This window comes from Protomyctophum parallelum (assembly GCF_964188405.1).
Source record: "Protomyctophum parallelum genome assembly, chromosome: 7".
Classification (NCBI taxonomy): domain Eukaryota; kingdom Metazoa; phylum Chordata; class Actinopteri; order Myctophiformes; family Myctophidae; genus Protomyctophum; species Protomyctophum parallelum.
In genome coordinates, this window is record NC_139705.1 from 45,843,394 (window position 1) to 45,868,331 (window position 24,938).

At 45.6% G+C, this 24,938-nt stretch overlaps 1 protein-coding gene across 2 annotated transcripts in view; it reads left to right on the top strand.

The window, feature by feature from the left end:
• Nucleotides 1-10,044, top strand: part of emilin3b (elastin microfibril interfacer 3b) — a 42,696-nt gene extending 32,652 nt beyond the window's left edge. The window contains exons 3-9 of one of the 2 annotated variants that reach the window (XM_083769084.1): nucleotides 544-851; nucleotides 1,645-2,006; nucleotides 3,502-3,855; nucleotides 4,669-4,887; nucleotides 6,240-6,656; nucleotides 7,572-8,053; nucleotides 8,134-10,044. In XM_083769084.1, coding sequence (XP_083625210.1) covers nucleotides 544-851; nucleotides 1,645-2,006; nucleotides 3,502-3,855; nucleotides 4,669-4,887; nucleotides 6,240-6,656; nucleotides 7,572-8,053; nucleotides 8,134-8,146 — 2,155 coding nt within the window. In that variant the 3' untranslated portion in view covers nucleotides 8,147-10,044. Of the gene's footprint in view, nucleotides 1-543; nucleotides 852-1,644; nucleotides 2,007-3,501; nucleotides 3,856-4,668; nucleotides 4,888-6,239; nucleotides 6,657-7,571 lie in introns of both variants that reach the window. The other variant, XM_083769085.1, reaches the window with a different exon arrangement.
• The last annotated feature ends 14,894 nt before the right edge of the window (nucleotides 10,045-24,938 follow it).

Below are 24,938 nucleotides of genomic sequence, written 5' to 3' on the forward strand. Positions count from 1 at the left end.
TGGGGTAATACATGGTCTCTCTTCCTCCTGGTACCAGTCAGTCAGGAAGCCTGGCTGTTGCATGTTGAACCAGTTTCAGCAGTATACGACAGGACGACAGGCTCTCTATGCACACACACGCCATTTTGGAAAGAACTTGGGACCAGCTTCCTCACTCCCTTCACAGGTGTTACCGATGATACTAATGAAGGCTCTGTTCCATTCTGGTCAAACAGAGTCAGGGCGCTGCTGTTGTGCATGTTGGCTCACTGGAAAAAACACTGGTGCAGTCTGCACCAGTGGGTCTCAAAGTGTCCTTGGGTGGTTTCCAAATGGCCCTACATGTACAGGTCTGTAACTTTGAGAGTGTGCAAATGTACACTGTGTACACTCTCAGAGTTATGGGGGTCCTTGAAATTAAAAAAGTTTGAAAACCACTGTACACTAAATGGAACAGAGCCTTAATTATTATCATCTGTAACACCTGTGAGGGATAGTAGGGAAGCAGCCCGGTAGTATGAAGAGTTGTTCTGTGTGCTGATCCAAACCCTTTCCTCCTGCCAGGTACCGGACCTTCTACAAACCCAAGTACAAGGTGGGCTACAAGTCGGTGACGGAGCTGGAGTGGAGGTGTTGTCCCGGGTTCTCAGGAGAGCAGTGCTTCGACGGGCCCACCTCCCTGCCTGACATCATGGTGCCGCCCTTCAGGGGCGGTGTGCCGCCCCGTCCCGGCATGAAGGGCTACCCCCACGGTCCCAAGCCCCCCCTGCCCGACCACAGGCCAGGCGGGGGGCACCTGGACCCGGGCAGGCTGTTCCCGGGCGTGCCTGACAGCCGACCCATTCCTCCTGGGAGTGGAAAACCAAACTATGGTGAGAACAGACAAGTGCTCTACAGAACAAGAGTTCCAAAACTGATCAGGCCGTGACCCCCCCCCCCCCCCCCCCAAAATAATCATATTTCAACTGGGGAAAGTTCAGATATGCACACACACACACACACACACACACACACACACTGACAAGCACTTGGAATTGTAGGCATTACATTTAGTTCGACTCAGTTCCACAGATAGATATTGTGAAAATAGCCAAACTTCAAGCTCACAAGCTTGTAGATCGGCCATTTTAACAATATTTGTATATATATATATATATATATATATATATATATATATATATATATATATATATATTACATACTGTATAGCTACCCTGTATGTATACACTCATACTGTACAGTATGTTGGTTGGCTTACTCTCGAGTCAGAAAACAATGTTGCATTAAACTAATCATCTGAGGAACACCCAAAATTATTTGGGGGACCTGACAATCAGTTTTGGAACCACTGATCTATCTTCTTACCTTGTAATCTGTATCTTAAAACCCATTTAGGGCGGGAACCCCTTTTGGTGTTAGCATTATGTTGTGCTTTAGCTATTGAAAAATAGCAGATCTACAAGCTCATAGCGCGCCACCGAGCTTGTAGGTCTGCTATTTTTGACTGACATAGAAACATGGCTTTTTCAGAAAACTGTCAGGATGTAGAAGACATTTTTAGAATCTGATCTCAGGTCAAAATGGGTTAACTGATGTGCTGTCTTTGATGCGACTGAATTCCGACCGATCAGTGAATAAAGGACTTTAACGTATATCGTTGCTCAGGTAATAAGTTTGTTCCCGGCGGCGGCGGGGTGACCGGCGAGCGTCTGGAGCGCCTGGAGGAGGACCTGCGGCGCCTGACGGCGGGCCTGGACACGCTGAACGGCGTGGTGGTCGGCCTGGAGGAGCGCCTCCGCACCTCGCTGCGCGACGACTCCAACAAGCTGCTGACGGCGCTGCTGCTCAACCCGCCCGGCGCGCCCACCGACGGCGGAGCGGTGGGCTTCGGGACCATCCCGGACGGCAGCGCCCCCGACGGGGGCCTGGAGGGAGGCGTCCTCAACGGGTTCGGAGACCTGGTGGGACGCGTGACGGAGGTGAAGGACGAGCTGAGGGCCAAGGCGCACATCTTGGAGGAGATCCAGGTACTGTTATCAATCAGTTTAACCCATTTCGATTTTTCTAAAATAGCAGACCTACAAGCTCGTATCGCGCCACTCGGTGGCGTGCTATGAGCTTGTAGATCTGCTATTTTTCAATAGCTAAAGCATAACATAATGCTAACACCAAAAGGGGTTCCCGCCCAAAATGGGTTAAAAAGAAGATCGATTTGAATAAAATCATTGATTTGGGGGGATTTTATTTTATACATTTTTTCAATGATGTAAAAGAATAATGCAGAAAAAAGCCATTCAACGAGTTTCTAAATCTGCTATTTTAGGTATTTCTTCAACACCTTTAACAAAGCGAGGACAACTTCAACCATTTTCATATACTGTACTTTTCCTCATAAAGCTCATGATAAAAATGATTATTTTTCTACTTGTGTCTGTGTCTCATAGGAGGGCTGTGGACACTTCAGAGACCCGCCTACCAGTGACACCATCGTTTTATTAGATTTATTTTTTTCCTTTCCCAAACTAAATGTTTGATCAATGTTACTTTCCAGGAATAGAAAGCCTGTCGTTTCTATTAGCTTGAATTCCCCATTGATGATGTCACTGGTAGGCGGGTTTCTGAACTGTTGACACAGGACAGCCTTCCTCTGAGACACATTAGACACATACCATATCATTATGAGCATTAGAGCACCAATCATCTGAAGATAGTTTTGCCTGACAGCGTTTTGCGGGTTGACGACCTTCGCTGCGTGTCACACCCCATCTCTCTCTCCCCCCATTTCTCCCCAGTCTACTGTTTCTATCAATAAAGGCAGAAAGAAAGAATATTTGTCAGGTGAAAGAAGCGCTTACCGTTTCCAATCTGGTCCTACGTATGTATTCAATCCATCAAGACATAGACATAGACATAGAATACGGTATACAAGAAATCATCAATACTAGCAGCAGTAAACCGTATACCGGTATTTACACAGAAACACATTGAGGGGTGATGTTAGAAAACTTGTCTAGGCCCAGTTGCAAATTGCAGAAAGGTTCTCTCTTTCATGGCGGTTTTGAAGGACTATAGGAGTCCCACCTCTCTCTCTGTCCACGTTAGAAGGGCCCTTAGGTCTGCAAAACAGGGTCTGTTAGACCCACCCTCCACCAAACTAAAAACTAAAGGCGACAAATCATTTCAGGCCGTAGCAGCCAAACTTTGGAATGCTCTCCCACTAGCGCTGAGATCTTCCTCCTCTGTGGGCATTTTAAAAAATAGCCTCAAAACATTTATTTTTAAACAAGCATTTGTGGATGGTTCAACCGGAACTTAATAAACCTACCTTTTGTTTTATTATGTACTCATGATGATCATATTGTTGTCTTGTTTGAGCTGAATTGTACAGCTCATGTTTTACCTGCATTGTTTGCTTGTTTACTTTGTTCTGTATTTGTATTGTATGTAAAGCACTTTGTGAGTCCTCTCTGTGAAAGGTGCTATAAATAAAATGTACTTACTTACTTACCTCTCCACCCACAGGGCATGGTCATGGGTCACGACGGGCAGCTGAAGAGGCTGATGGAGTCATCGGGCGCCGTGGGCAGGCCCATACCCGCCGCCACCCCCGCGCTCTTCGAGCAGCTGGTGGACGCCAAGCTGGCGGGCGTGCGGGCCGAGATCCTGGACGGCTTCGAGCGGCGCCTGACGGGCCTGGAGACGCACTGCGACCTGCGCATCGGCGAGGTGCGGCAGCAGTGCCAGCGGGACCACGTGGACGGCCGGGAGCAGATGCAGCAGTCCCTGGACGGACGGGAGACGGGCCTCCGGGAGGAGCTGGGCTCGCTGCAGGCCCAGATCCAGGGCCTGACGCTGACCGAGAGCTGCTGTGGACAGGTGAGACCTTTAGGCCTGCCGTTTAGTGCACTCTGCTTTCCTCCTGTCCCGATCTACAGGGGCGGCGTTGGCTCAGGGGGTAGAGTGGCTGGATGGTAATCCCGAGGTCGCCAGTTCGAACCCAGGCTCCCCCAGAGTTGGTGTCGAAGTGTCCTTGAGCAAGGCACTGAACCCCTAATTGCCCCTGATGTGCTGGTTGGTGCCTTGCATGGTTTCCGCTGTCATCGGTGTATGAATGTGTGTGTGAATGGGTGAATGTAATGCACAATCTATGTAAAGTGCCTTGGATAAAGGTGCTATATATAAATGCACCATTTACAGTTATACAATCCACATGTGGCATACATATACATTACAACAATACACCCACTAAATACATCTAAGGACCATATACCCGTACTCAATACTTTGTCTGTTCACTACTTCGTACATGGACAGCAGTTTCTGACACTTTACCATAAGTATTTCGAATTTTCAGAACTTTTACTTCTTCTCCACCACATCTCAGAGGCAAATACTCCACTACAATTAGTTGAAAACTTTAGTTACTGTCACTTACCACCGCAGCTTGTAGAGCTGCTGTTTTAATACATTTTAAGTTACATTTTGATATCAATACTTTTACTCAAGTAAATTTTTAATTCAGGACTTTTACTTGTAACAGAGTATTTATTCTTCTTGAGACGGCTACAACACTTGGTGAATGCACTGCAGTACTAAACATTCACCCTAGACATTTTGCTTTGAATGTGAAGATGACTGACGTGAGAAGATATTCTTTTTATAACGGAAACGTCTGTGTTTCAACACCAGGTGAACAGCCTGTCCCGCCGTGTCCTCCTCCTGGAGGAGTCGGTCAAAGGTCTGACCGAGTCCCAGCGCCAGCTCCAGACATCGCTCAGCGACCAGTCGCTGCACGTAGAGACCATGATCGAGACGCGCCTGGTGGACATGGAGGGACGCCTCAACGCCACCGAGGGGGGGCTCCTGGACGGAGGGGGGTTCCTCCCTGGAAGTCTGGACGGCTTCAAGGCAAGGCAACAGATCATTTCACATGCTGGATATTAACATCTATAAATCTATATCTATCTCTGTGTGTACTGTACGTACATCTGTAATCCACGTAGCTCGAGAACCATTCGCCCCACCGCCTTCAAATTTCGACACACGCGTTCCTGCAGTGCCCGGTGTCGAGTCGGTCGGACCCACGGTTGTCCAGAACCGCCACAAAAGGCCTCTGCCCGGGCTCTGGACATGGCCCCTGCCCATAAAATAAAAATAAAAATAAATAAATATAACACTATTAAATATGGAGCCTGCAGAACCATTGCGGCTCAAGAATCCACCACTCCTGAATGAAGTGTCTGGTGCTGGGAGTCTGGCGCAACGCACAGGTCCTGGCGGTGCTCCTGGTGCGTGCAGGAGTGGACCTGGTGAGACGTAGGAGGGGCCCGGACAGGAGGCAACCCACAGAGTCTATAGTCCCTCCACATACCAGAATTGTACCTCTCAGTCCCGGCAGAGTAGTTCCGGAGTGGTTCCAACGGATTGTGCGGCCCTGTCTTTCCCTAGTGGGTCTGATCGAGGGTAGCTACTGGGTCATAAGTCGGGACTTGATCACCCCGGCTGGGTCACCCGAGTGAGGGGTAAGATGTTGGGAGACCCGAAACCCCGATGACCTGAGGATACATCACTGAGGATACGTCCCAGGTGATGACCTCAGGATACATCACTGAGGATACGTCCCAGTTGATGACCTTGGGATACATCACTGAGGATACGTCCCAGGTGATGACCTTGGGATACATCACTGAGGATACGTCCCAGGTGATGACCTTGGGATACATCACTGAGGATACGTCCCAGGTGATGACCTCAGGATACATCACTGAGGATACGTCCCAGGTGATGACCTTGGGATACATCACTGAGGATACGTCCCAGGTGATGACCTTGGGATACATCACTGAGGATACGTCCCAGGTGATGACCTTGGGATACATCACTGAGGATACGTCCCAGGTGATGACCTTGGGATACATCACTGAGGATACGTCCCAGTTGCATCCAGGCGATGTATTTTCGTTCTGAGGTTATGGAGATTAATTAATGAGATATTTGTGTGAGTTTGGGTCCCGGGAAGGCATCACATTTATCTTTGAGCTGAAAATGTTCGGGAACCACTGGACTCATTTGTAAATAAAAATAGTTGTCCCTTGTGTCTATTGCCCTACCTTTAACAACATTTATTAGATATATTGCCCTACCTTTCAAAATATTTGTTCCACATTTCCATACCTTTAACAATATTTATTCCATATATATTGCCCCCTATACCTTTTTAACAGTATTTATTTTAATATGAATATTTCCTTTAAATAAAGACCTTCCTGGAGGACAAGCTGAAGACCCTGGAGGAGCGGGTGTTCGTGGCGGTGGAGGAGCTGAGCAACGCCACGGCGCCGGCGCTCCTGGAGGGCCACGTGGTCCCGGCGCTGGAGACGGAGATGGAGTCCATGCGGCGGCAGGTGGAGGGCGACCTGGACGGCATCCGCAAGCAGCTCACCGACCTGGAGCTGCTCTGCACGTCGGCCTGCTCGCCTGACGGCGGCGCCCTGCTGCCGGCGCCCGCCGTGGAGGGCGGGGTGGTCGCCCAGGACGAGTGCGCCAAGATGACGCGGCGCCTGGACTCGCACGCCGAGCAGCTGGGGCGCCTGAACGGCACGCTGACGGGTCTGCTGCACCGCATCGCCCAGGAGGAGCACGAGGGCGCCATACACGGAGAGATCACCCTGCTTAAGGTCAGTGCACGGTGGGGGGAAGGAACTGACCACCACCACCCCATATACCCCTAGACTAAGACAGTCTACATCCACACGTTACATCCACACCATACACGGAGAGATCACCCTGCTTAAGGTCAGTGCACGGTGGGGGGAAGGAACTGACCACCACCACCCCATATACCCCTAGACTAAGACAGTCTACATCCACACGTTGTGAGCTTGTAGATCAGCTATTTGAGCTATTTTAAAATGTTTTAAAATAGTAAGAAATGGCAAATAAGTTTAGGTATAAGAGGTAAGGGGTGGTGCAATATAGAGCTGTATGTGTATTTTGTTGTTGTCTGGCAGAAACCTCTTATCTCCAGATTTGTGTGTTTTTGTGTAAATTAACGCACTTGATCCTACTACAGTGTCACAGTATCAAAAGTAGCACATCTACAAACTCGTTTTGAGCTTGTAGATCTGCTACTTTTGCCATATTTTTTTACATAATGAGGTTTCCACCCAATATCCTGATTGGATGAAATTGGTATCCCGACCTGAAACAATATTTTATGTTTAAAGACCCGTAAAAAACCATAGCAGTGATTGGGATATAGAGCTATAGATATAGATCAGAATATTGAGCATTTTGAGAGAATGCATGGCTTTCCGAAATTACATCAAGGCCAGCCTAATGTTTATTTAGGGCAGTTGTAATGTAAGTCTATGGACTTGAATGTTTGTTTAGGGCAGTAAAAGACAACGTAAGACATCATCTGCCTGATAAAATAAATAAAATAAATCCTGCCCTCGCTGCGCCCCTCACTTCACACTTTAACACATATTTTAACAAAAACACATCGCAGGAGCCAGTCTAACATCGCACCACTTTAAAGTGCAAAATGTGAACTAACACGTCTTCCATAATAACCGTCTCCTCCTCAACAGGTCAACATCAACTCGGTCAACCGCACCCTGAAGGGCCTGCGGGACTCGGTCAGCTTCATCGCCCGCGAGGTGGGCCACGCCAACAGCACGTGGGAGCAGCGCGAGGACCAGCTGGCCAACCAGCTGCACGGCATCACGCGGCTGGTGGGCCACCAGGCCTCGCTGCTGGGCTCCGGCGAGCGGCGGCTCTCCCAGCTCAAGGGCGAGCTGTCGTCGCTGCGGCGCCAGCTGACGGGCGAGCTGCAGGGCTGCCGCAGCACGGCGCTGGGCGTCCAGCGGGAGGTCAAGGAGGTGGACAGCAGGGTGAGCACGGTGGAGGGCCAGTGCGGCGGCCTGGCGGCGCTGGCCGACCACCTGGAGCGCATCCGGGCGGAGCTGGAGCGCCACTCGGACTCGTACCTGGCGCGGGTCAACGGCACGCTGGCGCAGCACTCGGAGCAGCTCGCCGAGCTGAAGGGGGAGGTGAAGGACTGCGCCAAGAGGTCGGACCAATAGGGGGAGCTGAAGGGACTGCGCCAAGAGGTCGGACCAGTAGGGGGAGCTGAAGGACTGCCGCCAAGAGGTCGGACCAGTAGGGGGAGCTGAAGGGACTGCGCCAAGAGGTCGGACCAGTAGCGGCTGGAATAATAAGCTTATGGAAGAAAAGGACTAAAAAGAAACTGTGGTGCGTGCTTCTCGCACGCCTCCTCCGGGTGACTTATGATTGATTTAACCACTTAAAAGGGAATACCGTTCATTTTCAACATTGAACTATGTCATTAATAAATGATACCTTAATAAAGTTGGTGTTTGGAAATGATCAAAAAAGGTCCCCCCCTGCCCCCTGCCCCCCCTATCACGAAGGTGTACACTTTGGCCTGCAGAGTACATCTTCGTGATGTCACTGATCACATGACCTCCAGTTCTAGGCTAAACAGAAGGGGGGAACTTTTTTTCATTATTTCTACACAACAACTTTAAGGTATTTCTCGACATAGTTCAATGTTGAAAATGAGCGGTATTCTCCTTTAAGCCCCATATGGTTGAGCGGAGTCCCTCTAGTCTCTATGCCAGTGTCTTTTCTGTTGTTATTGTGGGGAAGCTTTTGCTTCAATAAGCTTGTCGATCGGCTATTTTCTGTGAAAGCTTTCCCCAAAATGCTGGGGTTGAAGTGCATAAGCTTCTTCTCGTGGCGGTGGGCTGGAAAATAGCTCTGCGACAACATCGCGACAACATCGCGAAACACGACTGTTTTGCGATGTTGTCGTGAGCTTGCAGGATCACTATATTCAGCAAACGGTTACTCGCCTGGCTAGTGCGACTTGCGATGCGTTCACACCAAATGTGTTTGCGGACCCCTACTGTATATGCTCCGACCAGAGGGTGCAACTGTATGCTGTATCACAGTTTCGTATGCCTCGTGTGGGAGGTGTTAGTTTTTTTGGTGCGTTTTGTTGGATGGAAGTCATTTGAGAAGGATTTTTTATGCAAAGTTTAGATACGGTGACAGGTTGTAAAACCTGGCTGTGTTGTGCTCACGGAGCCAAATCATGGCAATGTTGTCCATTGATAACCAATCGGAGCCTTCAACCTGACGAACGTCTAACGCATTTGGTGTGGATGTAGCATTCTGCCTCATTTAAACTCAGCTCTCATGGGGGTGAAACAGCCGCTCTGCCAGCTCACCAATGTCACCCGTCACGGTCTGTGGCGCCGTGAGCTTGCGGAGCGACTACTGTATATCCGTCACGCAAACGCCACCCATGTGACGGACTATAAATCAGACTTTCCTCTTTTCCGTCCTGTCACCATGTGCCAGACACAAATGGACTGAACTGGAGCGTGTGAGTAATTTCCCCATCAGCCTCTTCTCGACACAGCGCCCCCAGGTGTACTGGGGTGTTACAGCTCAGTGGAGGAGGGACATGAGACAGAGACAAACATGAGAGTTTCCAAGACACATATTGGTTGTATATAGCTGGGTAATATTTTCCCTCCAGATTCTTTTTTTTTTCTCCTATAGGGCATTTGTTTTCGTTTCTTTTATTCCCCCCCTCTTTCTCTTTTTGATCGTGATTGTTTTGTTCTGACAACAATAACACATTTTTTGTTTAACTTATATGAAGTGACTGCATTGTTATGTTATATTAGAGATGCTTGTGAGAGAAAAAAAAGAAAAGAAAAAAAAACTATAACAAAGCAAATGGTATTGGACTAATATGCTGCTACGGGTTTCTTCTGGCAAGCACATTGTTGACGCCCTGTGTGTGTGCGTGTGTGTGAGCGCGTGTGTGAGCGTGTGCGTGAGCGTGTGCGTGCATGGACACTTTTGTCTGATCCTTTTTATGAATACTGCGTGTCATTCTGGTGCTATTCTTTTGTAAACAAATGTTACAAACAAACAAAAAAAAAGAAAAGAAATGTATGACTGTTGTGTTAATTTCCTGATCTATTACCCTTCACATAAAAAAAGCCCTTCGCACATTTCCAATCTTATCTTGGTCCTCACTAATGCTCATATCATGGATGGAACCATTTTATGCCACACTCACTCCACTGAGGACAGCTCAGAAACCTACATACCAGTGACATCACCAGTAGGCAGGTTTTTTATTTATTTTTGAGCGGTGCACGTCGCTCCAATGACTGGCTTTGTGTGTCCCTATGTGTCTGTGTCTATGTATAGGTGCTGCCACACTATCTAAAGAGCCGCGCACGTTCTCGGCTGCGCGCAGCTTCTTTTTCCGGGTTTTTAGACAGCTGGTGGATGGAAAAGAAGCTCCACTTCCGCAGACGACTTGCGCGACGGCCAGATTCCCGGAAATGCTCTCCTCCGCGTCAGTTGTCCGTGGAGGTGGAGCTTAATTTCCATCCACCAGCTGTCTAAAACCTGCGCAAAAAACTGCGCACAGCTTCTTCTGTCCGCGGCTGTGGGCCGTTTTGCGCTTAGGTGTGGAAACAGTGACCATCTGTCTGTTTGGTATATGAACAGCTGCAGTACCGCTGGGTGACCTAAAGTGGCACTGTTGCGCAGGTTCGCACTATAACAATAAAAGTATAACTAACAATTAAACTGTACCGTACAGTAACTATCACAATAAGAGTATAGTTGCACCGCTCATTTCACACAGGTGTGATTTTAAAGCCCAGCTTTGTGCATAGCCATAGCGATGGCAGGGGAGGTAGTTTGGGGGATGGAGGATGGAGGGAAAATTAACTGGTCAGAATAACATGTTCCTTCCACACGCTACGTCCGGCAGCGTCAGGTGAAAAGAAGCAGCTTGGACTCCTCATGCATGGGAGGAAGCATGAGGTCAGTCCGCTGGCCTCCCCAGGTTGGCAGAGGAAGTGTAGTGCCCAGGATTACATTAGATAATTGATACTGGGTGAAAAAATGTGTTGCAAAATCGTGGGGAAAAAATAACAGAGTGAGACAGAAAAGGTGGCATCTTACAATGAACATTTGTGAAGAGCATTTATATGAAGACTAGACTATAGTCAACATACCCGTCATTTCCACCTGCCGTTCCATCCGGGCAATCACAAACAATAGGTTTCATAGTCTGTGAGGACTGGAGGGTTCACAAAAACCGCTTTAATTTGTGAAAAGTGAAAGATTGGCTTTGTTACTTTTTTTTGAGGGGCGATGTCCAGCTTTTAGTGTGTGCAAACAGAACTACACAAACATTAAATGCCATTGTGAGGACGCAAATTCTGATTGGCCGAAATGAGATGATGTATGATGATGTACGGTTATATAAGAGCGCCCCTCACTTCACACGGGTGTGCTTTCTAAATTACATTTATATGCATTATATCAAATGTCTCAAAGCATACATGTATTCTTCATTTTTTCTACATTTTTTTGGGGGTGGGGGGCATTGCACGGAGCCCACTGGACGGTCTGGACCCGTATCCAGACAGGATAGGATAGGATAGTACTAGTATAGAAGGTAAGGTATAAAAGTGGGTAAGTGCTCCTTCAATCTTCACCAGCAGGGGGCAGTAAAAACATTTCAACATCATGAACAGAACCAAAGAACTGCAGAAAGGAGTGACACTACTGTTTGTGTGCCTCAGGGGGGGGGGGATGACAGTGTTCACCGTTCAGGCCTGGATTACATAATACTGGCCTTCCTCTCCACAACACACACAAGCAGTCATAACATTAAAGAGGAAAATTAGAGGTGTCCTTTTTTCGGAGGTCCGTCCAAAACATCTGGCAGAGATTCTGACCAAACACACAATGACGGTGGTTTACCTCAAATGATGAAACGGATCATTTGAAGAAGTTAATGGCCTACTATAGCTCTTGTTTTTCTCTCCATGTGTGTCATCATCATCATCATCATCATCATCAGGGCTGCTTCATCAACCACAGTGAATGGCAGTAAACAGGAGACAGTGAGTCAGCCAGCCCAGATAGTTATAGCTGGGCCAGACCCCGGCCAGTGGTGCTAGAACATATAGCAGGCCTATACCGTTGTCGGGCAGAAACATGATCATAGGCCTACTGCAGAATCACACAAAAGTAGCAGATTCATCAAACTCCGGATGTGATGCAAAGCAAGCGTTTTGAGCTTGTAGATCTGCTACCGTTGCTATATACAGGTTTAACGTTTGTTTTTAGTTCAATGTTTGTTTTAAAAACGCCATTGACAATGAAGGGAACATTTGTCCCTCATTACGTCATATTGTCTCTTTATTGTTAATGGCATTGTGTTGGCTGTTTTACATCACCATTCACCTAATAAACATGAGTTAGACTTTAATATATTAGTGATTACTGAAAAGTATAACAGTTTTGGACATAATGAGGTTTCCACCCGAAAGAGACGATACTAGTAAAAGTCTGCAGTATTCAAGTACCAAAAGTACTTGAATGCTGTGTTCACCTCAGTGCTCACCTCATTTGTCCAAAACCGTTTCAGTAAAAGTAGCAGATCTACAAGCTCGCAAGTAGATCTTCTACTTTCCATACTTTTGTGTGACACTGCTGATCAAGTATGGTGTTAATTTAGGAACAACCACAAACACGTTTAACTATTGGAGATATCGTTTCTGCCTGCAACAATATGTACTTATTTCAGTGGCGTATCCAGGAATTACGTTTTGGGCATAGGCAAGATGTGTTAATTGTCGTCTCCCCGCGCACAAATCATAGCACTAAAGGTTTTCAAAGAGATATACCTGCCAGACGAGTAGGATACAAAGGCTGAAAGGCATGCATTTACAATCCAATGGGTGATTGAGGGTCGCGCTCTACCGCAGCGGTCAGTCAGCTGTCCACTAATAGTTCTCAGGTCTTGTTTTTGTCCTCTTTTTTTTCTCATTGTATGGATTTTGGCCAGAAATGGATGTGGACAGGCGGACGCCTGCCCTCGCCTTATTGTAGATACGCCTCTGACTTATTTACTGGCCCACCACTGGCTCGGTTAGTGCTGCAGCACAGGTTTCTCCGAGCATCAGCACATCTTTGGACCGGCTAACATCCCTCATTGATTAAAACTGGCTGACACTTTATAATGGAGGCCAGGAATCCAGGCTATCATTATAGGCTACTATACAGTATAGCCTATAGTCTCTGCTAGCATAAGGCTGTTGCAAAGGCTTTGAAAGAAGTAGCTTGCTACAGCAATATGAATTCAAATAATGATTGCAGTTATTTATTTTGCACGCCACCAAAGCATAATACAATTTTAAGTGTTAAGTGTTAAGTTATTCAGACTAATCGGTTATATATATATATATATATAAAACATGCACTTTCTTGTGTTTATTTGTTGATATAAGAGGAACACACCTCCATGAACTAGAGTAGGGCTTAAGTGTTCCTTGATTTTTCTGTGGACCCCCTGCAACCGTCGCACGACGGAGTCACACAGCAAAAACAGCTGATCTAAAACGGGCCACAATGAACCCTATAGCCTACTTGGTTGCCCGAGGTCCACTAGCTCTGGTCCATAGCTCTGATCTAATCCCTCTGCATTAGAGCTATATGTCTTCCTGCGCTCGCATGAAATGCAGACCACCAGCGCCTCTCGTCTGTAGTGAAAATTAAAAGAACGTTTTCCCTACTCACCAATACAAAGACGGCTTCTGTTATTAGAAAACCTATACTTTCATTAGTGGACGCACTCTGAGCCCACCACCACACATATAAAATGCACTTTTTGGCCAGACATCTAATAACACAAGTCGCCTTTGTATTGGTGAGTAGGGAAAACTTTATTTTTATTTTCACTACAGACGAGAGGCTGGTCTGCATTTCATACGATCGCAGGAAGACAAGATCGAGTAGCATAGCTCTAATGCAAAGGCATTAGAGCTATTGATCAGAGCTAGAGGTCCACCAGGGGTATACTTGCTGATCTGCAAGATTATAATGACCCATCAAACCATAGGCTACTTAGTTGACCAGCGTCCCCCATGGGTCCATGTGTATAATTGTCTATATCTTTGGCCCTCTACACCAAATTAAATATCCACTGCAAAAAGCTGCTCACAACTGTTTGCATCAGCTTGTAGATTTTCTCCAAATTCGCTGAATGTTCAGCTATTTTGATATGCCCAGATTAGGGAAGTTTAAAGCCCTCATGAAATATATATATTATATATATTTTTTCAGAAACGGTTGTTGTTAACCTGACGCTGCCAGATCCAAGAAGCTTGCTACACAAATTTGTTTCACAGCTTATTGGGATCTGGGATCGCGGAAGCAAATTCGATGACGGGGCTGTTCCTTTTTTTCAAGATACTTGGTAGATGATTGGATGGGACCGTCTGTCTATCACCGTGTGGGCGTGCAAACACAACCAATCATATTGACGTGTCTATAGCTTCACATCCGGTTTCGCACATATCCCGCCCTTAGCTCACGCTGATTGGTTCGGTACGGAACGGATTTGTGTCAGCTCAACTCCCTGAGAGATCCCAGATGAGTGCTGTGTTGGGGAACATGGTTACCCAATACCGCCCCCATCTGGCAGCGTCAGGTTAGCGTGTTGTGCCTTAACCCAGTGGTTCCCAAACTGTGGTGCGTGCACCCGAGCACCTTCTAGGGGTGCGTGACATGAAAAGGCTAATGGTGGTGCTATGGTTTTATTATAAATATATTAACATATGATGCCAATATATGGCAAGTATATGCTGAATATAGCCTATATGCTGGCTATATATGCCATATTCAGGTTCATATGTGTGCATAATTGTGTATATATAGGAAATATATAGCAATTCATATTTTACCGGGAGGTAAGGGGGTGCATGGCCAAAAAGGTTGCCTTAACCAGTGTCAGCCTAATGGGCTATGCTATGGGATAGAGGGCTCTACACTGTGTCTCATCATGGAGAGAAAGAGATAGCCACTGCTGACACACGTTTATGCACCGCATGTATACCGCATATACATGCACCGCAGTATAAAGGGTCTGGCTGTCATCTTGAATGAGTGGGCTAAAGAATGCAGCAGCCCAATTAAGAGTGTCTTCCTCCCTAATGAAAATCAGGTGTGAGTGAAGGAACACGCATGAGCTAAGGGAATCACACACAGACAGGTAAATTAAATCATGATTCATATACCGGTATTCATAAGGGCTCGACTGTCATCACTCAGTACATTTGCGTTCGACACGAAGTAAAAAAAACAACAACTTGACACAATTTTATTTGATTTCATTTGTTTTGCATATTGATTTATATCTGGACCAGCTGGCTCTGTGCATGAACAAGGGTGTTTTCTCAAAGAAATCCAGGCGGAGAGGGTTTTCAGTCGGTCTGTTGTATCAAGGTTTTATTGATCAAAGTCACTTCGCTTCGCTAGTAAATTAAACATCTACTGATGCACAAACATCAGTGTTGTTGTACATCATCAGTGTAAACCTGGAGTCGTTGGGTGTACATCCTCCTCCAAGCGACCCGACCAAGGCTGATCAGACCCCGGCCTGTGTGTCCTCGGGAGGCATACTATGGTCCGACGGAGCATTGGTCCGAGCCGCGCTGGGGGTCGGGAGAGGGTTGGGGTTAGGTTTAGGTGCGCTGCCCCGGAGGAGGTTAGGGTGGTAACAAGATAACTCACCCCTTTTATCTTTTTGGTGAGTTGTCCGGACAACTCACCAAAAAGTGCAGACAAATCACCAAAAAGTGCAGACGACCCCGGGGTGAGATGTCTGGACTTTCGGAGTGAGATGTCTTCACTTTCCGGGGTGAATTGTCTTCACTTTCGGGGTAAGTTGTATGACTGAATATGTAGCCTACTTTTTGAGCTCTTTTATATACTTTACTGAATATTTCACAAGAATATAACACAAGAGTCAAATGTACGGTCAAATGTAATGTATTTTATTTAAATATAGAAAACAACAGTTTTTACAAAAAATATAGAAAAAATGTAAACATAAGTTATTTCAAAAAACATCAGTTTGTACAAAAACTAGAAAAAAGTTGTCGTATCTAAAAACATCCGTTTGTACAAAAAATATAGAAAAAAGTTGCCATAATACAAAAACACTGTTTCAGTGAAAAAGTTATAGAAAAAAGTTGTCTGACCAGAAGTTGCGGAATCCTTCTCTGCGTTGCGTTGTCGTTGCCGCGCCTAAAACAGCACACATCTCAGCCTCGCCTCCTCACGGAGGAAGTGGTTTGGGCTTCCAGTACCAACCATCACCACCGTATATGATTGCCATCTCTCCGGCCGTCCTCTGTCTCTCCAGATGTCACCACACTCTTCATGGTTGTCACCCAGTCTGTTCCATATGGTTGTCACTGCTACTGTCACAGTAAATTAAACATCTACTGATGCACAAACTTGGACACATCATCAGTGTTGTGGCCCCGGGCCTGTGTGCCCAAGTGGCATATGCTACTTGTTAAGAATATCCCAAATATGACCACTGACAACTTTTTACTTGAAGCATTTTTTTTGACAAAGCAGTTTCCATGACAGTTCTCTGTCCCCGCCCAGATGAATGCAGTGTGACTCATCATTAATGAATACTCAGCCAGCTCGTTAGAAAATGGCCCGCGGCTCGCATCTCATTAACCTTTTCACGCTGGATAATCTTTCTCTTTTTTTATTGACCAGTCTTATAATTTATAAGGTCTAAGTGGCCATAATGCTGGCTGAGACATCTGCGGCAGCTTGATAGAGCCATGATCTGGAGAGGTGAGGGATTGCCAGCGAGTAGGCTATACGTATTAATTAGGTAAACGACTTATTCAGTAGCAATATCTCTCTCAAATCTCAAATGAATACTCGTACATTAAATACTCTTACTCTGTCATAGATCTTTGCTGTCGGGCAGAAAATAATATATCCATTAAACCTTTTGTGTTTTATCATTAATTAATGCCCATACTCAATAGCAACAGCCACACAAACGAAGCAGGTTGAAATGCGGCCCCGATTCGTCACGTTTTGAGCTTGTCGGTCTTCTACTTTTGAATTTGAATCATGAAAAGTAACAGCTCTGGACATGTGAGGTTTCCACCCCGACAGCGACTTATTAAACATTTGATCCCACAAGATGGGAGCTCTATTTGAAGTAAAACTTAAGTACAAAAGTATTAGCATAAAGTATCACAGTTTCACAATGTTCATTAATAGGCCTAACTCACTCCACCAACTTTCAACCTAACTTCACATAACTGGTCCTCAATTAACCAATGCTCATTATAATATGTCTAGGCTACTCACTCTGTGTCTCAGAGTGTGTGTGTGTGTGTGTGTGTGTGTGTGTGTGTGTGTGTGTGTGTGTGTGTGTGTGTGTGTGTGTGTGTGTGCGCGCGTGCACAAGCCCTGCATGCCCAGGTATAGCCTGGCTAATAAGCCAGACTAATATCACACTGTCTTTATCCTCCTGCAGGCATTTTTTTTGGCCAACGGCTGATTCTTGTCTGGCTTATTAGCCATGAGGCTAATGTCCAGGAGCCTAAAATTGTCTCACAATGCGCCTATGGGAGTAGTCCTATAAATCTGACTGTATACTCAGCTATTGTAATTGTTGTATTCACCCCCCCCCCCCCTTTCATTTCTCATTACATCAGTGATTTCTCTCCTCTCCTCTCCTCTCCTCTCCTCTCCTCTCCTCTCCTCTCCTCTCCTCTCCCCTCCCCTCCCCTCCCCTCCCCTCCCCTCCCCTCCCTTCCCCTCCCCTCCCCTCCCCTCCCCTCCCCTCCTCTCCTCTCCCTCCCCTCCCCTCCCCTCCCCTCCCTTCCCCTCCCCTCCCCTCCCCTCCCCTCTCCTCTCCTCTCCTCTCCCCTCCCCTCCTCTTCTCTCCTCCCATTGTCTCTCCTCTCCTCTCCCCTCATCTCCTCTCCTCTTCTCTCCTCCCATTGTCTCTCCTCTCCTCTCCTCTCCTCTCCTCTCCTCTCCTCTCCTCTCCTCTCCTCTCCTCTCCTCTCCTCTCCTCTCCTCTCCTCTCCTCTCCTCTCCTCTCCTCTCCTCCCTTTGTCTCTCCTCTCTCCTCCTCTCCAGACCTTTATCTCACTCCCTACCCTCCCCCATGGCAGCTGCTGTCATTCTGCATTATATACATCCGTCCTCCCTTCCCACCCTCTCCCTACATATCTTCTCCTATAACGTGACCCCCACCCTCTCCCTACATATCATCCTATCCCCCTTCACTGGCATTTTTTTTATTTGTACGCTGTCGAGAGGCAGAAACCTTGTATCTCCATATTTAAACTTTTTTTCATGATTGAACGCCCTACTGTACTTCATCGTACAAGAGTGTTGTGCGAAAATAGCAGATCTAAAAGCTCACAGCACGTCGCAACGCAACATGTTTGTGGATCTGCTATTTGCATTGGAACACAGGTGATTCCTTTTTTACATTTCCTCCAGACCAATGATTTCGGACATGCATGGTTTCCATCCGACAGCCACGATATCCTATCCCCCAATTCTCTGCTTTTTTATTTATATTTCTATATCTAACCTTGTGGTTTTCATTAGCTTGTAATTATTCCATCCTGTTCATGGTTTAGACGTTTTCACAACACAGAGTATGTGCTGATGTTGAACAGGATGGCCGCTGCTGACAGAGCTTTATGTGCTAGAATAAAAAAGCCCCCTTTTCCTCCTCCTCTCTGTTACAGCCTCTGAATCCCACGTGCACATCATTGCTGTCGGGCAGAAACCTCATATCTCCAAAACGGTTTCAATTTTTCAGATGGAATGGAACCAAAACGTTCAGAAATCCTATATTAAAATTGGCTAGTGAGGGAGGGCAGGCGGTGCAGACCTCGGCCAATTAAGTCACCACAACTCAGACATATACAAACAAACCCCATATACGCCCATATACAGTACAGGCACATATGGAGATCCGGTTGTCCAGAACCCCAGTGTGCACGGGACCGATCTACTTCAAACTCTATGACGCGACAAGTCCAACGGGTACTCTGACAAGGACTCAGACATAGCGGTCGGATCGGCACTGCAGCGTACAGTAGGTGTGAGGGCCGCGTAGCAGCCTGCATACAGTGGCCCCAACCTCAAGCATATTAAAATCGGCTAATGGGAGGGCCGGTGCAGGCACACAGATAGTACTGTACTATACTTCCTGTATCTGCATCACATACAGTAGGTGGCTGCCTTTTAGGAGACCGGAAGCAGGTTTGAGTCTATTCATTCACAGCTTCTAAATGTTTCTTCCATGGTCACTGAACTTAAATATTGGACCAGATTGTCTCAAGCCACGCAATATTTTAGAGAGAGAGAGAGAGAGAGAGAGAGAGAGAGAGAGAGAGAGAGAGAGAGAGAGAGAAAGAAAGAGAGAGAGAGAGAGAGAGAGAGAGACAGAGAGAGACAGAGACAGAGACAGAGACAGAGACAGAGAGACAGAGACAGACAAATCAAGAGAAAGGCTACTTTATTACAACCTTTCTCTGTTACAGCAACACACTCTTATGGGATCTAGCACCAGTAAACATAGGACGTTTGTGAGATCTGCCATCAGAATGCCTTTAGTGTAGATTCCAGTACGCGCCTGGAGGAATGGACTTTGGTGCACTATTGAAATGCAATGGGGGATATGTCGATATGCGACGGGCCTTTATGTGTAGCACTCTGTCATGGTGTTACTTTGGTGATTTCTGTCTGTATTTTTGGTGTACAACCATGAGTGTCTATCTGTTCTGAACACACCCTTTCTTGAGTAGAAAGGTAGGAGTGTTGTGTGCAATCATCAAAGATTGTGAATTTAGGAAGAAGGTCCACCCCGATTGGAACCACTAGAGGCAACATGGTACACAAATCCTATGAATGGTCTCCTAAGTAAATCTCACAGTCCTATGGTTGCCATGGTGCTAGAGTTTTGCCATATGACAGAGAAAGGTTGATAATAAAGTAGATTTTCTCCTGATTTGTCTCTCTGAAAAAAAGCCATAAAGATCTTGGGAATAGTGTGGCTTGTGACGATCGGGTGCAAATTGAGTTCAGTGACCCCCATGGTCACTGAACTAAGCTGTGTTCACGCCAACCTGCTTTATCTCCTAAAAAGATGTCGGCTATTTTCAAATAGTCGATGTAAAGTGGTAACACTAGTCGCTTCTTTTGGGCTTGTTTTCATAGACCCATGGCCTCTTGTTTCTCTTGCTAAATCTGCCAACACTGTTCACAGCAGCAATAAAGCAACCAGTCAGAAATAATGACCTGGGAACAGAGTTAGTCCCATTATGCTTCAGATAAGAGGAAGAGTGACTAAGGTACGTTTGGTAATTGGCTGAGTTATGTTGAGATCTAACAGGTCTAGGCAGTTGTAACTCGGTGGGGACAGAGACTGAGTCTTAATCCTGCACCCGAGTTTAGAATAAAGGGTATCAGAGGGGAGCTACAGTAGTAAAAGTGCGTTGAACTCGAATGCTCCCACAGCAAAGCCACTTGCAACTCCTGGAAAGGGAGTATGCACATAAGTTTGTGATTGTGAGCTAACTTCTACATAGACAGTATTATTATTGAAGCCTGTACAGTAGGCCTGCTTGATTTGCCTCACTGACATGCTAGCATTGTAGTAGCTTTTTGGATGTATTGTTGGGTATTCAGAAAAGTAAAACCTTTTGGTCAAAATTTCAACAACAAAAAAGGCCAAATCGTACCTGTTTCGTGGAATGACTCATAGATATTTATCTGCAGTGACTTTGAGGGCCGTTTCATATAAACCACCAGACTATATGGCTCTGGTCTCAGCCACTGCTGCGGTGTATTCTTTTTGACATTCCGTTTCTCTCCAAAGTTGAATGTTGCCTACTGTTGAAGCAGACTACACAGGTTCATCCCGATGTTCTGGGCATCTTTGTAAAGTTAGTGTTAGTAAAAAGCAGGTAGGCCTGGGCCGTGGCTCAGCGGTCCAGGCACCTTGGCTGATAATCCAGTCTGGCAGTGTGCCGCGGGTAGATTCCCGATCCCAACGGCCTTCACTGCATGTCACCCCATAGATATATTAAGGCTAGATGGCTCAAGGCGGAGTGACGTAGTTCACCCAGCGGCCATCTTGCTTCGGGGCTATAGTACAGTATGTTCTATGGCAGCTCAAACAAAATAAAAATCAGTCATAACTCGCTCAAATATTGACGGATTTACAAACGGGCTGGTTTATTACAAACGTTGTCACCAAAATGTGGTGCCAAAAATGCGGAAGTGCAAACGCGCACATCTGCATCCTATTGAGTGCTTACAGGGACCCTACGTTTAAGCGACGTCCGAACTTCAGCAAAGCTTAACCGAGGGTTCCGAAAGGGGCTAGGTTGTGACGTGCTATACTATTGAATTACAACCTGATTCACATCATTTCTTCATACACCTGCTCAGATATCAGTTACTTTACAAACACAATTTCCATTTGTGTCTTTTGAAATGCATTCAAATGAAAATGAATTAATGTTGTGTGTATAACCTTGACTTTTGGTATACTGTAGGTTACAAGTTAGAAATTGATCTTGCCCAGTACAGTCTACACAACCACATGATCTGCTCTGATCATTTTAGTTACTCAAACGCTGCAAAACCATGTCCTTCTCTGTTTTCACTCAGTGTGTGGAAGTCCGACCTCCCCACCATATCAAGTTCAGCTTCTACTCAGTCCTGTAGAGACTATTATACTACAGTATACAGCTGTGAATGCTGGACCCCTGAAGCCCGTCACTAATTGGTCCAGGTCCTGAATGTGCTTGCCAGGATGGGTTCCAAAGTTTGACCCTGCATGCGGCCATCGGCGGCTCAAGGTAGGAACTTTGTTTGGTTGTTTTTCTTGCTTCTTGTGTTGTATGCTGTGTGAGTGTGTGTACTACTGTATGTGATTCAAGCTATTGTTACTATGCTGTCATTTTGGGACCCAATAATGACTGGGGTGACAACGAAACATGCTCTGGCTCTGGAGTGAATCTTCAATTTGTATGTTTATGTTGTCTTGTGTCTGATGTTGAAGGTAGTGAGTTGTAACGGGGAACATCATCCAGGTATTTGTACATGGTTCTTGGTCACTTGACTTCAATTATCATGTGTGAGTTTGCTATTCCTTTTTAAGTTCAAGCTAGAGGTTTTAATTGGGCTTTGAGCCTTTGACATAGCGACCATCTTTTTTTGAAGACTGATGTTGATCTTCTGTGTGTTGTGGATGTTGTTAGACTGAGTATATATGATTCATTCAGTATGATTGGCTTAATTGGCAACAGGTCTGTCTATGTAGGCCTTTTCCTAAAACCTGTAAAACGAAATACAACCATTGCAGATGTACTATGGAGTAGGGACAGTATATTGTATTACCATACTCTACCACTCACAGTACTACTGTACTTGGCCTATAAAAAACAAGTCCTGTAGTTTTTAGTTAAAGGAGCATTTCAGACTAGAAGGCTTTCTTACCTATATTTGTAGTTGTTACGTCCCCACCAAAGAGGTCCAGGTGTTATTTTGTCCAAAAGCGCATTATTTCTACCTACCATAAGCCCTCAATGAATTGCATTGAATTGAATGAGGCATTGGGTTGTTGACAGTTGTGCTAATTCGATATACATTTTTTTTTTGTATATATTCTCTCTTCATAATGTAAATAGTATCCCAAGCGGCACACTTTACTACTTATTGAGGACACACACACACACACGCACACACACACACACACACACACACACACACACACACACACACACACACACACACACACACACACACACACACACACACACACACACACACACACACACACACACACACACACAGCAGTGGCAGCATGACAGACGTGACTTGAAGCCCCAGGGGCAGCCAAGGAGCAGCTGGATGCTTTCTTCACCCTCCCCAGAGGAGGCAGTGAGAGTGAGACGCACCGGGCTGTCCCCATAGCGTTGGTGACCAGGGCAGCAGTGCAGAGAGGGGACACACAGTGTGAGGAGTCAGGACGATTGGTCATAGGAAGTGACAAGTGACAGCCAGGGAATAGAAGCACCGGAAGAAGAGGGCTTCACGCACCTAAGAGATTTTTTACCAGTGCTGGAAAGTAACTAAGAACATATATTACTCAAGTATTGTACTTAAAGGACAACTTCAGCCATCGTCATATAATTGGTCCTCACTAATGCTAATAATAATATGGTACCATTTTTGTTTCCCCGTCTGTCTCAGAGGAGGGCTGTGGACACTGGACAGTTCAGAAACCCACTTATGAGTGACATCATCGACGGGGAATCTAAATTGACAGACATCATCAACGGGTATAATGGAAGCCATTGAAGCCATTATTACAAATCTTAAAATAAAGAAAGGAAAGAAATCTGCCTAACGATGATGTCACTGTTACGCGTGTTTCTAAAGTGTCCACAGCCCTCCTATGAGACAGACCAAGTAGAATTGGTTTTCATTTGTTCATAATTAATAATTCATAATTATATGAAGATGGGTGGAAAACGGGTGAATCATCCTTTAAGCCCTATTTTATACTGCAAGCTCACAAGGTGGCACATTTTCAAAAACATGTCCAACCAATTCTTACATTTGTTGGTCCTTGTACTTACTGTAATTTCCTTTTTTATATTATCATTTCCTTTTATTCATGAATGTTGGGTTGAAACCTCACAATGTCCAAAAATAGATATACAAGCTCAAAGCTTATAGATCTGCCACTTTTGATACGTTTGAGTGACGCTGTAGTTAGTATGATCAAGTGGTGCGTTGATTAACACAAAAACTCGCTACTTTTACTTAAGTAAAACCTTTCTGGGCGGGAACCCCTTTTGGTGTTAGCATTATGTTATGCTTTAGTTATTGAAAAATAGCAGATCTACAAGCTCATATCGCACCACCGAGTGGCCACCGAGTGGCGCTACGAGCTTGTAGGTCTGCTATTTTTGAAAAATCGAAGAACGACTGACATAGAAACATAGCTTTTTCAGAAAACTGTCAGCATGTAGAAGACATTTTTAGAATCTGATCTCAGGTCAAAATGTGAAAATGGGTTAAGTAAAACTAAATCAGAGTATTTCTTCCACCTCTGGCAATGAGACAGAGAGAGCTGTCCCTGTCCCTTGACCGTATAATGCAATCTGTCTTTAAAAATGTAAGTACCGAAATAAACTATTCATTCATTCATTCAATGTGCTGCTGTCACAGTCTCAAAGGGCCATACAGGCCCACATTTAGCTACGGAAGCAAAACAACTCAGCCTGTCCTTTAGTACCGCAGTGGTTCTCAAACGTGTTTGACTTCTGTATAGCACTTTTCCTGATTTCTGGACCCAAGCACCCCCTTTACTTTCAAACATTCTGCTTAGAAACCGGCAAGAGAAAACTAAAGCTGGAATATGGTGTCTTTTATTTCTCCTTTTTTTCCCCAGACTTTTTGTTGAGCCCCTACTTTACACAGGTTTAATGTTTGTCTTTAGTTCAAAGTTTGTTTAGTAAACGCATTGACAATAAAGGGAAAATGTGTCGTCATGTGTCGTTTACGTCATACTGTCTCTTTATTGTTAATGGTTAATGTTTGTGTTGGCACGTTTGTTTTACATCACCATTACATCACCTAATCAACATGAGTTAGACTGTAATGTATTAGCGCCCCTCACTTCACACGGGTGTGATTTCTTTAAGAATATGGTGTCTTGATAGTTCAACCCCTCAAGCTGTACTACAAGTCACGGCGCGGTGCAATGCTTTAAAACAATTATATATACCATAATATTAAAGGACCTATAACATCAAATTCAACTTTTTCAATTTCTTTTGTGTTTTTGGGGCTCCCATATGTGTTTTCTATCCCCACAAAAAAAACAATTTTGAACAATCAGGCTTTCATATCATATAGGTGTTTTAATGGAAATTGCTCTCAGGAACAGCTCAACTGATTTTGGCCTCATCGTGATGTCATCAATGTCACCCTACTTTGTATAATTCCTCCTC